General features: G+C 40.8%; 1 protein-coding gene across 1 annotated transcript in view; it reads left to right on the forward strand.

Annotated features, from left to right (window-relative positions):
* LOC137436117 (adhesion G protein-coupled receptor B3) overlaps positions 1-18390 on the forward strand; it is a 999412-nt gene that overhangs the window by 960581 nt on the left and 20441 nt on the right. Inside the window, exons 25-27 of the mRNA XM_078786591.1 lie at positions 32-630; positions 13526-13561; positions 15650-15754. Coding sequence (XP_078642717.1) covers positions 32-630; positions 13526-13561; positions 15650-15754 — 740 coding nt within the window. The remainder of the gene's footprint in view (positions 1-31; positions 631-13525; positions 13562-15649; positions 15755-18390) is intronic.

The raw sequence follows: 18390 nt of genomic DNA on the forward strand, positions 1-18390 counted from the left end.
ATCTCATTGCTGTCTCTCCACTCTCGGCCAGTACTCAGCAAAGATGGGCAAGTGGCAGCACCAGGCAGTGGCTTACCTTGTGAAGAGCACACCCTGATAAAGCCTGACTACAGTTCCAACAGCATTGGCCTCTCTGGTCTGCTCGGTATACTTCCAGATGTTCAACCACAGCCTGCTCCGACATTAACAAATTCAGAAACACCGGCGACATCAATGAACCCAACAGATCTGCCAAGCGGTTATGGCAACGCGGACCCCGGCCAGCTTTACTGCTGTTCTACGGATGCTCTGGAATTGTTTCGGGCACATGAGCGTGCCATATCCAGTAACTATGTGCTCCTGCCTTGTTCAACACAGGCACCTGGTATGAATACACTGCCTGCAGGTGGATCTGGTAGCCACGAAATCCCTGCCTCTGAAATTGGACATTTGGGACCATCTATTCCAAAGGGCACTGATTCTATGAGTGGCCTTACACGTGAGCGACATCGGAACCTGTTTCGCCGACCAAGCTTAAATGTGGAGCATCCTCCCCCGCTACGTGCATGCTATGGCACACTGACACGTGACTTGCCATCACAGGCGTTACGAGCTGATACTGCATCCACAGTGTCACTTAACTCCCTGGAGGTGAGCTCAGAGAAGGGATAATACAAAGGAAAACTATCACTAACTTTGGGTAAATTGGAAAAGTTTTAACTCTACTATTAATTTGTGTTAGTTCGTTTTTTTTTTGTTTTTTTTTAATTAATTTGTGTTAGTTACAATTCTACCCAATATGAGTACTATTTGATGATGATGATGATGATGTGTTACTTTTTTGTTGTGAAAGATCACATGGTACCCTTCAGAAAGAGTGAGTGAGACCCTATATCTTGAGCAAATCATAATTATCTGCACAAATTGACAGTGGCACTGCATCAGAAGCATAACAGAATCTTCTTAAATTGTGCAAAGGAGCAGACAGTTAAGTCCTATATATATGCATGAATATCCTATATATATTTTATATAAATCGATAGTATCCTATATAAACCATCCGGTTGGACCAGTTTTTTAGGTAGTCAGTTGTTGATAGCAACCGCTCAGGGTGGTACTACCGTTCGGACTTAGGAGCGTTAAAGTGGTGCCCGGAACCATTTCACACTCTCCGTGTCAGGATTGCTGGTCTTACTTTCTGTCTCACTCAAACTATAGTTACCGGGCTAGCTTCAACCTCTCTTTCTTGCAAACAAATATACACTTTTCATCATTCACTTTTCTTCACTTTTATTTAAGGCCTGGCCTCGATGTGGACTATATAGTCCGTGACTGGGGCCTTCAACATAAAAAAGCTGCAAAATATATCTTCTTAAATATTAAAACTTCTTTAAAATTGAAAACAAACATCATAGTATCATACACTGCACATGATACAAAGAAAATTTAACATATACATTTACAAGGTATTTTAATCAAATATATAAACACAAATGTATATAAAGATTAAAATGAAGAGGAGGACCAAACAAAGGGCAAATGAAGAGATTTTTTTTCATCGACAACAGGATGATCCATAAAATGTGACTTGTATATTTGTTTGAAATAACATGGATTCTCTGTTACTGAATCTACGATTCCCAACATACCACAAAATAGGTCAATGTGCTGTGCACAGACAGCATTGCCACCTCACAGGAGAGGAGCAGAAGTCGTGGCAGCAGACTTGGTGATCTTGTTGCGCCATTAATGAACCATGACAAAGTGCATGCATTAAAAAAATGGCACAACTTGGGACAACCAGTACTCTAAAATGAGAAGCCAAGACTAGAGCAATGGAGGTTGGCGCGAAGCTTGAGGAGGAGGGAGTGGGATGCATTGTAAAGCTCGAGTCTTGCAATGCTGTTTTTATATTATTCCCTGTCTGGAAGATCAGCAATGAAACGTCACATTTCCGCTGCAGTGGTTAAAGGTGAAGATGGCTTCTAATGATGCAAAGTTGTCAACCTTGTGCTCTACACAGATCATGCCTAAACGTTTTGGAAAGGTACATCGATATTAATTAATCCCCTTTGGACGACAAGAGCCTCTGGGGCTGCCACGTTGGTTGTAAGCTAGGAACGGTTCTCGTAATGGCAAGTAGAATATCCTTTGACCATGTTTCAATCCTTTTCAAGTGTTTACAAATAAATATTCCATAACTAATAATTATTATTTTATTGACTCCGCTATAAAGGTGGACTGTTTCCACGTATGGTGGACAGGTTGGTGTGTGACAAGACCAAATTGATTCGATTCTGGTCAGGATACTATCACCTTTGAAAAAAATTATTCAGCGATTCTTCACCACATTGAGAGATGGGGCAAAAAACAATACATAGAATGGTTTTGTAAAATGGGTGGATTTGGATGAAACGTGGTGGAAAGGTTGGAAGTGTGGCAAGGACAAATTTATTTGATTTTGGTGAGGATCCAGATCCAGATCAGGATTCTGTAATTCTAAAAGTAAATTTTCACTTTTGAGAGATATGGTCAAAAAGGATATACAGCACAGTATTTCAAAAAGTTGTGGATTTCAAAAAGTTGTGGATGGGTTGTGACACACCTTGGTGGATGAGTTGGGTACGTGCCAAGAACAAGCCGATTAGATTTTGGGTCAGTAGTCAGGTTCACTATGTCAATAAATTATATTTCGTTCAAAATCATGGTAGATGAGCAAACCTATACATTTTTGGAAAGGTTATAGCATAAGGAAACTAAAAATCAATGTTTACATTTGGAGAGATACCTGTATGGCGGCCATTTTGGATTTTCAAAATGGCCACTGTAAAATACATATTTTGTTCTATTTCTGCCTCTAATTACCCTAAAAACTTTTTAAAATATACTAAACCTATATTTTCAGGGACAAGGAATCCAATGAAAGTATCAAATTAGTGCTATGGGGAATGGTAAGACACGAATCAAAGGTTTTGAATTGCAAAATACTGTCTTTATTTTCGCGATAAGTTGCATAATCAAATACATGTTATCATTTTGTACAGGCAGTTAATAACATCAAAATGTGTCACAATAATTCATATCACCAAACATACACAGGCAGTCAGCAAAATCATATATACACATGCAGTCAGTATAACTTCACATCTACACAGGCAGTCAATGACAAAATATACACAGGCAGTCAATGGCATCAAACATACACGATTACAGAATATGCCATTTAGAGTTCGTCATCACTGTCCTGTGTGTCGTATCCGACAATATAGTCCGCATCGTTTTCACAGTCAGTTCCACACAAGCAAAGGTCGGTGCAAGTTAAGTCATTTCTTCTGCATGAGCACCGCTGGGTTGAGCAATTGGCTTTACATTGACATCTGACTAACTCGACAATGGCCTGTGGAGCTGGTAGAACCTTGGTGGTGATAGGGAGTATATGGCCTTTCTCGTCCTGATGGTAGCCATGTTTGAGTGGGTCAAACAGCTGTTGCCACATGACAGTGGCTTGGCACCAAACTCTACTCTGTACTCGCACACGTTCAATGTGCTCCTCAAGTGCACCAGTTGTTGGAGGCAACTTGTTACTTTCTGCCAGATGTTTGCAAAACAGATGCCATCTTAGGTCAGGAATACTTGCGATCTGAATACCTTTTGGGCAATACGCTAAGCATACAAAGCTGGCCAATGTTTCTAATACCTCATGCGTTCGGTCACCATCCTCCGGTAGTTTCATCAGTGCTCTGACTACGTCCCTTTCAGCCTTGATGTAGTGTTGAAACCACTTCGTTTTACCCACTCCTGAGAATCGACCAACATTGTCTGCTCCAGTAAATGCGTGGAATATAGGTAATGCTGTTGCCTTTTCTCTTCCTAGCACTCTCCACATTGGCCCTACCTCCACGGTTCCTGATACCATCGTCATCGATGTGTTTTTGCAGAGCTTGTCATAGGCTGCAATAGCTAGAACCAGGACGTCTGTATCCGGGGTGAAGAAGACTAACTGTGCTTCGGGACAACGTTGTGATGCTGCCGCTGCTAAGCTGATCATCAGTGTGTCAGCTTCCTCATGGTTGTTTGGGTCAAACTGCATGCTCCGGTTGCTTCTAGTGTGGCCTGCTGCTGACGTGATGATTAACTTTGGAGAGTTTGCGTTATACTTGAGTGTTGCCTCAGCAAGGTACACTGTTAGATCAGCTTTCGTCTTTTCATGAGATAGGAAGCGGCCCATTGGTATATGTTTGATGTTTGTATCATCCGCAATCTGGTATTGAACAGGGTCTTTGTCTTGTCGTTTTTCTCTGGTTTTCTGTTTTAAGGAGTCTGCCTTGTACATGTCGAAGACCAGGATAATCTCATCGGATCCTGCTGTCAAGGTCATGAGGCGGTCATTGAAATGCTGGCCGAGATCTTTGACTGTGGTGATTGTCGCTGCTTTCGTTGTCATCTTCTGGACGAGCACCATTCCATCAACAACAGCGATTCTCTTACTCGTAGATGGTCCTGGAAATGGAGTTACTGCATCGGCAATATCATCAGTCTGTTCTGTTGATTCTGCTGCTTGTGCATCAGTATGATTTTCATTCGTTTTACTGAAGTTCTCGAGGCTATGGATCAGCTTTGACTTATCACTGCATGGAAGGATCGAGCCATCAGGTGCAAACAGTGCCCTGGGGGTAAGAGTGAACTCATAGTTCCCAATCGCATTCTTCTGATCGATGTCACGGCTTGATGTGGCTAGTACCATCAACCGACCATACAGGTCTTTCGTTTCTTTCAGATTGACTGACTGGTCACGGATCTTGACTGTTTGCTATTTGTTTCCTGACATGTACATTTTGTTATTCTGCTTCTTGACTGGTGCCCACAAACTGACATCTCCATTGATGCGTTCTGCAACGTAATCCACATAGACCTTCTGGCCGGTGTCGTCGATATTCAGAATCTGTGGGACATACTCTTGTGGAACATATGCCTGTGTGATGAAGTTGTAGAGCTGGTCACCTTCAGCAGCGAATGGATTGCCATGACTCAGTATGGCAGCCTTTATCCGGTCAACGTTTTCATGCTCTTTCTTGACGGCACTTGGTTGTAAGTGATGATGCTCTTGTGGCTTGTCGACAGCAACATCGAATTGCTCTTTGAATTCTCCTGAAAGACGTGACATCTCTGGTGTGGCCAAGAAGAACCGTGACGAGCGTTGGCATTATTGGAAATGCCAATTAACCCAGAGTGGATCTTCATCATCCTGTTGAGTTGTTCGCATGCGTGATCTGCTCCAATAGAGACAAATGGGATGACACTCTTGGTGACAGATACGTTCCCGTCTTGAAGTTCACGCCAGGTTCTTGGATGACTTGTCTTCAACTCATGCATGTCTGCGATGTACCGTGGCCAGAGACGCTTGTATTTTATTCGATCCATGGCAAAGAATAGCTTGCTTAGTGCCTCCCCTGCTTGCAGGTGGAGAACGAGATCTGAACTCCTGGATGCCTCGACAAAGTACAAGATGTTTTCAACTCGATGGATGTAGTTCATCAAGGACTTGAACATCGAGTTTGAAGATTTCTGTGCTTCCCACATTTTCAGCTGTTGAATGACATCTTCGTTGGTGAGGGTGTGCAGTAGCTCGTCCTTGGCCATAGTCACGATTTCTGGACTCGTGCTTCTGTCAGCTGCTGATTTTGCACAAGCTTCGTGGACCTGATCTGCTGGTTTCAAGCAGATGGCTTTAAGGTTGGGCTTCTCTGTGAAGAATTGTTCCAGGACAAGTTCATATAGAGCCATGTAAGTATGGATGTGTGCCCGAAGGGTTCTCTTGTAGTGGGCGCACTTGAGGATCTGTCTCGTTGTGGCAGAGCCGTATACATCAGCCTCAATCCATGCATCATCTATCCCGGAATTTTCTATGGAGGTTCCTAGAGCTCTCAGCGCAGCCATCACAGTATGTAACTCACCCAGTCTGGGGACAACTGCTCCTTTCAGATCAAGTCTTGCATCCAGCAACTGCACTGCCTTCTCGTACAAGGCCATGTCGAATGTAATCATTGTTGGGAATTCTTCACCAACGACCAACGTCTTCAATTCGGACGCTTGCAGGATCACAGTCAGCATCGTAGACCACTCGTGTGCAACTTCTGGCAGCAGTGGTAGTGCACCAACTTGGGTCAGAGATTGGCCAGCTGACACTAGTGATTTGAATCCTCCCCAACCTGGGATTTGGCTCGGTTCTCCATTCTCCTTTGCTCTAGAAAGAGCAGAAGCTATGACCCAACCTAGGGTGGTCAGTTCATATGATGCAGGAACACCTGTGTTGTCGACTTCAAACTCGTTCGCTCTCCTGTCTGGCCCAGGCTTTGGTTTGCTGCATGGCTTGATGGGAACATGATACGGAAGAACCGATAGGTTCTTTGCCTCACGAATTTCCAGGCTGGGTGCGATGGTTTCTCCAGTAGGATTTGCCTTTTGATACACAGCAGTGATTGTCCCATGTGTGGTTCCTTTCCCATCAGCTGTGACCTCTGCAAAGTCAGTGTTGTCAATAGCAAAGAACACAAACGACCCTTTCTTGAGGAACGGTGGTACATACAGGCCATTGAACTCTCTTGTATTTTCTACAACAGCATTGGCAATTGATGTTTCCAGGAGCAGGGTGTAGTGAAATTATACCAAGGTGAACCCAGGGTGTGCTCGCTTCAAAAGGGGCGTCTATAAGACCCGGGACAACCGGGGCGCACGGACACTCCAGCGGAACTCACTGTGACATAGTCCTGTAGTTTGAATGGTATGTACGCCCCTAAATGCTGCGCTGACTGTCCTCTCTATTGGACCATTGCCATATTGAATCGACCATTGCTCATGAAATACTCTGATTTTAATGCCTGTTGCATGAATGTATTTTTACAGGATGTACTTCAGATCTAAATGATATTAAACCTACCCAGAGGTCAAGTCGTGTCTGAGCTTGATTTTCACGACACAGGGCACGGCCATAAGGTACACAATAGTTCTGTGCGTGGAGGAGGTGCACCAACCTCTTGTTTCTGGTGTCATGGTGAACACTAAGTGCCAACCCTAGAACCTGTGGATTTTCTCGTACACACTGTGTCCGGAATGTGTCCAGTGCTTGCTTGGGTTTGTGTTGCACCTGCCTTCGGGTCTTGAAAGCATACATTATGTTCTGACTTATGGTCAGTGCTGATCGGTCGACTGTCCTGCTCCTCATCTCTGTCTGTAGCTCTTCTTCGGGTCCTACCAAAATCCATCGTATCAGGCTGTACAACTCAGTTGGAACATCTTCTTTTGTGCTTGCTACTGTGACTGTATCGATCTGCTTCTTCTCCTCGGTGAAGTCTGTAATGCGTCTGCGTATTAGCTTAGCTGTTTTGTAGAGCATCTTTGCGTTATCCATTTCACTTGCATGGTCTTGCATCATAGACGTGTGGACCATATCTTCCTCGCAGGCTTCAGGGCAAAAAAGAACAGAAGGCTTCCGTCTGTCTTTCTGTCTCACAGACGTTACACTTGGCAACTCTGAGAGCATCTTGTCCTTCAGCCATTGTCGGGTCAACGTCGGTGTGTGCTTCTCTGCCTCATCACTACCTCCCAGCATCGAGATGTATGTTGTCTCAATGGCATCCATGGGAAGATACGCTTTTTTTTTGAGTTTGAATGTCTACAATATTGATCAACTCAATCAAGCATGGCATCTGCATTGGTAGGTCTGCCGTCGTGGGCCTGGCTTGGTTTCTGACATCATCCCTGAGGACACGAAACACATGATTCGTCCAGCACAGCTTGTGGTATCTCACATCGATTGCATGGGCATCACTTGGTGAGATTGCATTGTTTAACCTTGTCATCAGCACCGGGTCTTGGGTAATTTGTATCGCTTGCCTAAGTGCATTCCCAGAGTTTCCGGTTTGGACAGTGAAGAGACGCTGGCCGTCATCCACTTGACAGAAGAAACATTGATCTTTCGACAAAGGTTCTGTTGCAGATCGTGTGAATGTGGTTGATGTGGTTGGTGTGTTTGCTTCCATTTTTGAGCTTGTTCTCTGATGGCCACGTTTTTTGACAGCATACCTTCCTGTGGACATGGAATGTTCAAAGCGTTCCCTTGCGCGCTGCAAGGATATCTGATTAGTGGCGTCAGAATAGCAGCTTCGATGCCACGTTGTTTTCGCTTCGAGCATCGTTTGTTTTGTGCAGTCCTGGAGACGTCTTTGGATAGCAACATATTCTCCATCCTGTAGGCTGGCTCTGTCGGCCACTATGTCCAGTAACTTCTGGTAGGATTCTGTCCTGGGATTTAGAACAACTGTCCCTTTGTTAGTGTTTTTCTCCTGGCAAATGATGCACAGTTTCCAGTCTACAGACTCCTTGGACATGCCCAAAGACAACTTGCTTCCATCAGGATCTTCACTCATGATGAGTTATGCACTGAAAATACACAAGAAGAACAACCACCATAAACACCTCCACCAAGATAGTTAATATGTAAAATAAATATATTAACGGAATTTTTTTTGTATCAATTCCCTGGATTTTGCTCCCTGGATGCATATTTCCTGAAAAAAGAAAGAACTGTTACAGTCAGAAGTCTGATTATGTCACCAATGGATTTCTTGTACCTGAAAACATAGGCTTAGTATATATTTTTTAAAGTTTTTAGGGTAATTAGAGGCAGAAATAGAGCAAAATATGTATTTTTATGGCGGCCATTTTGAAAATCAAAAATGGCGGCCATACAGGTATCACCGCAAATGTAAACATTGATTTTCAGATTTTCGATGTAATAACGTTTCCAAAAATGTATGGGTTTGCTAATCTTCCATGATTTTGAACGAAAAAATATAGTGAACCTGACTACAGGTCCGGATCCAGATCCGACCAATGAGTGAGCTCAAAAACCGAAACTGTTCAGCCAGGTGGAGGTATGTGCTCTACTGAATGCCATTCTAGTTTCATATTGACTTTCATGCCAATCCCCAAACCACTCTTATTATTTTTATTGTTATTATTTTTTATTATTATGACTTGGCAAAAAAAAATGACTTGTATGTTGATCGCTCCATTTCGTGTGTTTGTGTGTTTGTTTGTCTGTCCCCTCACTTATACTTGCCTACAGGTCACAATTTTAAACTAATCTTCACAAAATTTAATCAAACGGGTAGGGTTTGTGGTCCGGCAGAATCATATTTATTTTTGAGGTCAAAAAGTCAACTAAGGCCAAAGGCCAACCACTTTTTTCAGATTTCTAAAATCCTCAATTTTCATCCGATTGACTTGAAATTTGAATAGGATTTACATATCTGCTAACTTAATTCAACCACCAACTATTTTTGAGATCACCATAGGTCACAAGGTCAACATAGGCCAAAGGTCAACAAATCTCTAAAATCCTCAATTTTCATCTGATTGACTTGAAATCTGAAAATGATTTGCATATCAGCTTACTGTATTCGACCACCAACTATTTTTGAGGTCAACAGAGGCCAAAAGGTCAACAAACGCCAAATTTCTAAAATTGTCGATTTTCATCCGATTAACTAAAATTTTTGAGGTCCAAAGGTCAACCACTTTTTTCAGATTTCTAAAATCCTCAATTTTCATCCGATTGACTTGAAATTTGAATAGGATTTACATATCAGCGAACTGAATTCAACCACCAACTATTTTTGAGATCAACATCGGTCACAAAGTCAACATAGGCCAAAGGTCAACAAATTTCTAAAATCCTCAATTTTCATCTTATTGACTTGAAATCTGAAAATGATTTGCATATCAGTTTACTGAATTCGACCACCAACTATTTTTGAGGTCAACAGAGGCCAAAAGGTCAATATAGGCCAAATTTCTAAAATTGTCAATTTTCATCCGATTAACTTAAAACTTGAAGACTATTTGCAAATCAGGTCACTGAATTCAACACCAATTCGTTTTGAGGTCAAAGGATGCTTTACTGAGTGCCATTCTACTTTGTTTTATTTTGCGAAGTGTTGCTCTATGAGTGATTTTTCATTTGTTTGTTTGTCCATGCGAACGGTGGTGGTTAAGGTATTCGATTAGCCAATTGATTAATGATTTAATTATTTTACTATTAGTATTTATTTATTTTCTTTCTCATCTGGGAATTATCTCAGGCACCTTTTGAGCTAGTAAGCTGATATTTGGACATGACAGTGACCAAGTGATTTGGCTATAAAGGATATTTTTGATGTATTGATTAATCAATTAATCATAAATTATTTCTTGATTAATCAAGTAATCAATTAATTATTGATTTTTTCGATTAATGCATTAAATTATTTTTCAAAACGTTATAGCTTCGGATGAAACACTGGTGGTTTAGGTGTGTTATTAGCCAATTGATTAATAAATTATTTTATGATTCTTATTTATTTATTTTAATTACGCAATTAATCAATAAATTATTGTGCACCTCTCCCTCCCCTACGGTCTCTATGTGCTGCACATCGGCATCGCCTGGTGGCGAAGGCACCCTGGCAATGCCATGGTGGCGAAGGCTCCCTGGCAATACTGGAGGATATGTTATTTATTTATTTAGCATGGGGGCAATGTACTTTAAATGTATCTATACTTGTTATTATTATTATTATAATTCACAGTGATTTGTATTAAATATCCTTACATTACATAATATTTACATCAATTTTTATTTTCCATATTTTCTTTGAGTGAAGCATCATTAAATAATTCACCTTGTAACGAGCCTGTGACATTTATTATAGGTTGAATTCTGCACGGAATTACGCCTTTAAATGGTGCAATTGGTGCAAAAGAGGTACCATCTGATCATTCATCTGAGCAAAATAGCCAAAAGCAGTGTGATCTACAGTGCATTCAGAAAGTATTCAGACCCCTTCACTTTTTTCACATTTTGTTATGTTGCAGCCTTATGCTGAAATCGTTTAAATTCATTTTTTCCCTCATCAATCTACACTCAATACCCCGTAATGACAAAGAGAAAACAGGATTTTAGAAAGTTTTGCAAATTTATTAAAAAGAAAAAACTGAAATATCACATTGACATAAGTATTCATACCCTTTGCTATGACACTTGAAATTTAGCTCAGGTGCCTCCCATTTATCTTGATCATCTTTGAGATGTTTCTACACCTTGATTGGAGTCCACCTGTGGTAAATTTAATTGATTGGACATGATTTGGAAAGGCACACACCTGTCTATATGAGGTCTCACAGCTGACAATGCATATCAGAGCAAAAACCAAGTCATTAGGTCGAAGGAACTGCATGCAGAGCTCAGAGACCGGATTGTGTCGAGGCACAGATCTGGGGAAGCCTACAAAAAAAATTCTGCTGCAATGAAGGTTCCCAAGAGCACAGTGGCCTCCATAATTCTTAATTGGAAGAAGTTTGGAACAACCAGGACTCTTCTGAGAGCTGGCCGCCCGACCAAACTGAGCAATCGGGGGAGAAGGGCCTTGGTAAGAGAGGTGACCAAGAACCCGATGGTCACTCTGGCTGAGCTCCAGAGATCCTGTGTGGAGATGAGAGAAACTTCCAGAAGGACAACCATCACTGCAACACTCCACCGATCTGGGCTTTATGGCAGAGTGGCCAAACGGAAGCCTCTCCTCGGTGAAAGACACATGAAAGCCCGCTTGGAGTTTGCAAAAAAGCACCTAAAGGACTCTCAGACTGTGAGAAACAAGATTCTTTGGTCTGATGAAACCAAGATTGAACTGTTTAGCCTCAATTCGAAGCGTCATTTCTGGAGGAAACCAGGCCCCGCTCATCACTTGCCCAATACCATCCCAACGGTGAAACATGGTGGTGGGGGTGTTTTTCAGCAGCATGGACTGGGGGACTGGTCAGGGTTGAGGGAACAATGAATGGAGCAAAGTACAGAGATATCCTTCATGAAAACCTGAAACAGAGCGCTCAGGACCTCAGACTGGGCCGAAGGTTCACCTTCCAACAGGACAATGACCCTAAGCACACAGCCAAGACAACGCAGGAGTGGCTTCGGGACAACTCTGTGAAAGTCCTTGAGTGGTCCAGCCAGAGCCCTGACTTGAACCCAATCGAACATCTCTGGAGAGACCTGAAAATGGCTGTCCACCGACGGTCCCCATCCAACCTGACAGAGCTTGAGAGGATCTGCAGAGAAGAATGGCAGAAAATCCCTAAATCCAGGTATGCAAAGCTTGTCAGGTCATACCCAAGAAGACTCGAGGCTGTAATCGCTGCCAAAGGTGCTTCAACTAAGTACTGAGTTAAGGGTCTGAATACTTATGTCAATGTGATATTTCAGTTTTTTCTTTTTAATAAATTTGCAAAACTTTCTAAAATCCTGTTTTCTCTTTGTCATTATGGGGTATTGAGTGTAGATTGATGAGGGAAAAAATGAATTTAAACGATTTCAGCAAAAGGCTGCAACATAACAAAAGGTGAAAACAGTGAAGGGGTCTGAATACTTTCTGAATGCACTGTATCTGGTACTGATAATACCACTCGAGTGGTGGAACACACAATTGATGATAAATTTATGTGATGCATATTTTTTTCCCCCATTAATCACAGTTTGCAAACATTTCCATTGATTGTTGGGACATGCCCATACTCATCGACTTCACTGTCAGAATTAGTTATTAGCAGTTTCCTCTGAGCAGAAGCTCGCCATACAATCGAAATGGCAATTACTGGCATTTCCGCCCTGAAACAGTCAATTTATAGTGAGCAAACTCTTGCAACCAGGACATAAAACAGAGGAAACGTATCCAACGTGATTCAACCAAGTTACTCACATCATTATCCTTGCTTAAAATAAAAATAATAACCACATTTAGAGGCCATTTTTCCCCGCAAAGCGGGGGTTGGCCTTTTTCGGGGACCGTGGTTGTTGTTTTTTGGTCCCCTTTTTGAAGCAATGTTTTACGGCCGGATGCCCTTCCTGCCGCCAACCCTTTTTGTCGGGTTTTTTTTTTTTTTTTTTTTTTTTTTTCATGTCGGGTATATACACAGTATATTTATTTTCTTCAACTTCACTGTTGCTTTCATTTTGGTTAATGTCCTGCTCATTCCACCGATTTGCGATTTAACCTTTGCTTTGACAACATCCCAGAGTCCTGTCACATGTGATGTTGGCCAAGTATCCATTTAGCAGCAACATGTCATCCTGTTGCCTCTATCTGCATGTGATTATGGTTTCTTTCATTACTTCATTCCTTTTTTCATTCCTCATTTCATTTCGCCTTAAATTCCTCTTTGCAGTCTTTCTTTCAGTAATTCTTTCATTCCCAGCTAACACAACGCCGTTGGGCCAACGGTGCTGTGTTGGCTGGGTTAATTCTTTCATTTCGTCTTTCGCTCTTAGTTTATTGGGATATCTGCTTCCTACATCATTTTGATTCCAATAAAGATGGCTTGTAAGAGTTTCCTCTACTCACAAAGATGAAGTCAAGTTTTTATGCGCATCTAGAAACTACTCGAAACTTTAAAATTGCATATATTGTTTATTTTACCTTTACTATACAAACCTATTTTTTCTCCTCTTTTTTAGAGGCGAAAGTGTAAATACTCTGAGCTTGATTTTGAGGTAGGTCTGTTTGGATGCGCACACATACACATGTTATATAGGAGAATATAGTGCTTCATTTATAATAAAGTTTAAGGCACGTACAGTCTGTTGACATGATAGTTATGCAACTTTTAAATTTTCATTTACTCTGTCATTCTTTTCACCAATTGTTTTACATTTAACCAATTTTGTGTTTGAAGTGTTGAAATATCATTATAATTATTGCCTTCGCCCCCAAAGGTGGATGGAGGTTATGTTTTCACCCACGTCTGTTTGTCTGTTTGACTGTGAACAAGACATCTCGAGATGTTGTAGATGGATTCGGACGAAATTTGGCAGAAAGGTTGGGTATGTGACACGGACGAAATGATTCGATTTTGGTGAAGATCCGGTTCCGGCTATTATAATTTTTTTAATGACTTCACCATCGGGAGATAGCTCGAAAAACGATATAAAGCAGGTTATCTAAAGAGTTGTGGACGGGTTTGGCCGACACTTGGTGGAGAGATTGTGTGTGTGATAAGACCGAGTCGATTCGATTTTGGTGAAGATCTGAATATGGATTCAGATACGAGAATTATTTAATTTTTAAGTATTTCTTCACCATTGAGAGAGATCGGGCGAAAAGCGATAAATAACATGATATTTGAATCAGCTTTGAATGGATTTGGCCGAAACTTGGTGGACAGGTTGGGTGTGTTACAACTACAAGACCAAATCGATTCGATTTTGGTGAAGATCTGAATATGGATTCAGATACGAGAAGTATTTAATTTTTAAGTATTTCTTCACCATTGGGAGATTGGGCGAAAGGCGATAAATAACATATTTGAAAAGGTTATGAATGGATTTGGCCGAAACTTGGTGGACAGGTTGGGTGTGTTACAAGACCAAATCGATTTCATTTTGGTGAAGATCTGAATATGGATTCAGATTTGAGAATTATTTAATTTTTAAGTATTTCTTCACCATTGGGAGATCGGGCGAAAAGCGATAAATAACATGATATTTGAAAAAGTTATGAATGGATTTGGCCGAAACTTGGTGGAGAGATTGTGTGTGTGACAAGACCAAATCGATTTCATTTTGGTGAAGATCTGAATATGGATTCAGATACGATAATTATTTAATTTTTAAGTATTTCTTCACCATTGGGAGATCGGGCGAAAAGCGATAAATAACATGATATTTGAAAAAGTTATGAATTGATTTGGCCGAAACTTGGTGGACAGGTTGGGTGTGTTACAAGACCAAATCGATTAGATTTTGGTGAAGATCTGAATATGGATTCAGATACGAGAATTATTTAATTTTTAAGTGATTCTTCACCATTGAGAGAGATCGGGCGAAAAGCGATAAATAACATGATATTTGAAAAAGTAATGGACGAGTTATGACTAAACTTGGTGGGTGAGTTGGTTAGGTGACAAGAACAAGCTGATTAGATTTTGGTTCAGGTCCGAATCCAGATCTGGCCCATCAGTGGGATACAAAACATAAACTGTGCAGCCTGACGGAGGTATGTGCTCTACCGAGTGCCGTTCTAGTTTAATCTGTCTTCTCACTTTATGTTTGTTCATTCAACAGCACACCCCACCTTTATTTTACTCATTACCCAGGTTAGCCGTTTCATCCCCTCCCATTTAATCCTTGTAACTGTTCCCATCCCCATCCTTGTAACTGTTAATTTTGCTTTTTATTCTGTTTTAATGTCTTCTCAGTAGCTCTCAAATTGTTATCATCTATCATTATCTGCAAAGAGTAATCACCAAGTTCGTAGCCTGACATAAACATGCCAAATTAATATTTTAATGAAACTTTTTTTTCTTCATTTGCTTCGTACAAGGTGAAGCTACAATTTGCTGTGGTTAATTTACAGAAAAGGTTAACCTTTTTCATGAAACGATTGCCATTTCCTTTTTTTTTCACCCAAGGACCAAGTGATCAACCCTTGTTAATGTATTTATGACCAAAAAGTCTTCCTTTTTGCATTTTTCAATTGCACATGCTACCTACAGGTGTGATGGGCCATGGTGTTTGGCTGGGGATCTCCCTTGCACACTCCAGTGAAATTAACAAGCTTTGTAAATCTCTTTTATTTTTCAGAAAATTATGCGCACAAGGAAACGTCATATTGACATGTTCCAAGACCTGAATAACAAATTCCAACAAGATAAGGATGATCGTGGCACATTGGCTGTGGACATGTTGGTAAGTTGATGCCAAACAATGTTTTATTTTAATGACCTGTTTTCTGCAAAGATTTTGCTACCTCATTATGTCCCTGTTAAATGCTTATTCCGTTTTGTTAAAATTACCCCATGCATGCAAAGCGAAAGGTGGGGTTAAGCAATTGTTTCACTTCTGGTGTCTGTCTGTCCTGATGTTTAAAAACGTAAGCCTATGATCGAGGAACAACTTAATTTGAATTGAATGTTACATTTTGAAAACTAATCGGAGCATGAATCGGAAAACAAACTGTAGTTTGTCAGTATTTTGCCTCTGATTTCATCCTGATCGCACATGCAAAGAGAGGAGTGAGCTGATGTTTTTTACCATCCAACTCCTTTTAATTGTTAATTTTGAGTGACACCAAAGGTGGATAAAGATTGTTTTCACTCCTGTTTGTCTATCTGTCTGTGAGCAAGATATCTCACAAGGTTATGGACGAATTCAGATGAAATTAGGTGGACAGGTTGCTTGCGTAAAAAGGACAAATTGATTAGATTTTGGTGATGATCCGGATCCGGATCTTCACATGAGAATATTTTTTATTAATTCTCTAATACGAAGTGATTCTTCACAATTGAGAAATAGGGCCAAAAACTATCTATAGCACGATATCTCAAAACGTTATGGACAGATTTGGATGAAACCTAGTGGACAGGTTTAGTTGGTGAAAAGAACAAGCCGGTGGTGGAAGAGAGGTGCAAGGGAACGAAGGGAAGAGTTTTGGTTGGTTCCGGATTGTCGGAGGAGTTCAATGTGAACATCGGTTTGCGGCAGGAAAGCACTCTCACCCCACTCTTGTTTATCATGGTGATGGAGCTGGTAAGCAGGAAGGTAAATATAAAAGGTATTCTGGGGAGGATATTGTATGCGGACGATCTGGCTGTTTTGGTGGAGAGTGGGCGGCAGATGCAGGAAGTAAGGAAGTATTTGGGGAGTGGATGTAGGCATTTGAGAAACATGGGCTCAAAATGAGCATGGAGAAGACGGAGGTGATGTCGGTTGGGCAGCAGAGAAAATACATGAATATCAGGTTGGAGGGGAGATCAGACAAAGAAATAGGTTTGAGTATCTGGGTGGAACAGTGAACAGGGATGGTAAGTCAGAGGCAGATGTGTGGAGAAGGATTCAGGTGGGTGTAAATGTGTGGAGGAGGGTGGAGGGAGTAATGGCAGAGAGAAAGATTTCAAGGAGATTGAAAGGAAAGTTTCTGATGTCATGTTTAATGCTGGCCTATATTTATGGTCTGGAGACAGTGGCACTGACAGAGACAACAACAGAGGCTGCAGTTTTGCGAGAACAACTGGGTCAGGAGGATTGTGGGAGTGACGAGTGTGGACAGAAGGAGAATGGATGAACTGAGGGAGGAGACTTGTGTGCAAATGAGCTTGACGGGGAGTTTGGTGAAATGCCGGCTGAGATGGGCTGGATGCTTGGTGCTGATGTTGGAAGAGAGAATGGCAAAGAGAGCAGATAGGTGGAAGGACCAAGGTAGGAGGAAATGGGGTAGACCACGGTTGAGATGGGAGGATTGTGTGTGGAGGGATATGGGTAAAGTAAATATGAAATATAAGTAAAGTAAATAATATAAATAATAATAAATAGTATAATAGTAATATAAATAATAATAATAATAATAATAGTAATAATAATAGTAATAATAGATAGATTACTTTAATAGTACTAATAGATAGATTACTTTAATAGTAATAATATAGTAATAATATAAAGTAAATATAGGATATGGGTAAAGTGGGTGTGGTGGGAGAGTGGAGAGAGTTGGCTGAGGACAGAGGGGAGTATACTGGTCAAGGCAGTGGAGGGAGCTTGGTGCCACTGAACCTCACCCCTTATAAAGGGAAGAGATGGAGATGAAGAAGAAAATTGTCCAAGCTTTGCGATAGCCCTTGTGATTTTATCAGAGACTTCATCAGTGTTGCTTCATTGCCTCCCCTCCCCTCTGTTCATTTGCTTTGTTGCTTTTCACTGAAGATGCTCAATTGGAAGAGCTCTCGGGAAATACCTCTGTGCATGTAATCCAACGAACCACATAAGTAGGATAGGTTATTTTAAGGCATGCAACAATCATCAAGAGGCATGAAACCAATCTTTGCTTTGATTTCTCTTTCTTTGCTTTGATTTCTGTTTCTTTACTTTGATTTCTCTTGAAGTGGCCTGGAGAGACATTGATGAATTTACTATTTAATGGACAGGGTTTTCATTTGCTTTTTAATATTTGAATGGGTTTTTTGACCATGCCATTTCTGTCTGCATGTGTGTCTATTTGTTTGCTTGTCTCTTTCCATTTGTCCTTCAAGGGTTGCTCCAAATTAGAATTAATAAATGTAACAGTAGCTGTACTTTGCATAATATATATATATACTGTATATATATATATATATATATATATATATATATATATATATATATATATATATATATATATATATATATATATATATATATATATATATATATATATGCATATATATGCTTTGCATATAAAGCTCCATGTAAACAAATTATAAATTGTATTTTTGTTGACTTGTGCTTACATGCATCAGTTGATATATTTTGAAGGAGACAAAGCCATGGTGTCATCAGTGTCGAGCACTCTG

Source organism: Myxine glutinosa, chromosome 11, assembly GCF_964187855.1.
Source record: "Myxine glutinosa chromosome 11, kmMyxGlut1.1, whole genome shotgun sequence".
Classification (NCBI taxonomy): domain Eukaryota; kingdom Metazoa; phylum Chordata; class Myxini; order Myxiniformes; family Myxinidae; genus Myxine; species Myxine glutinosa.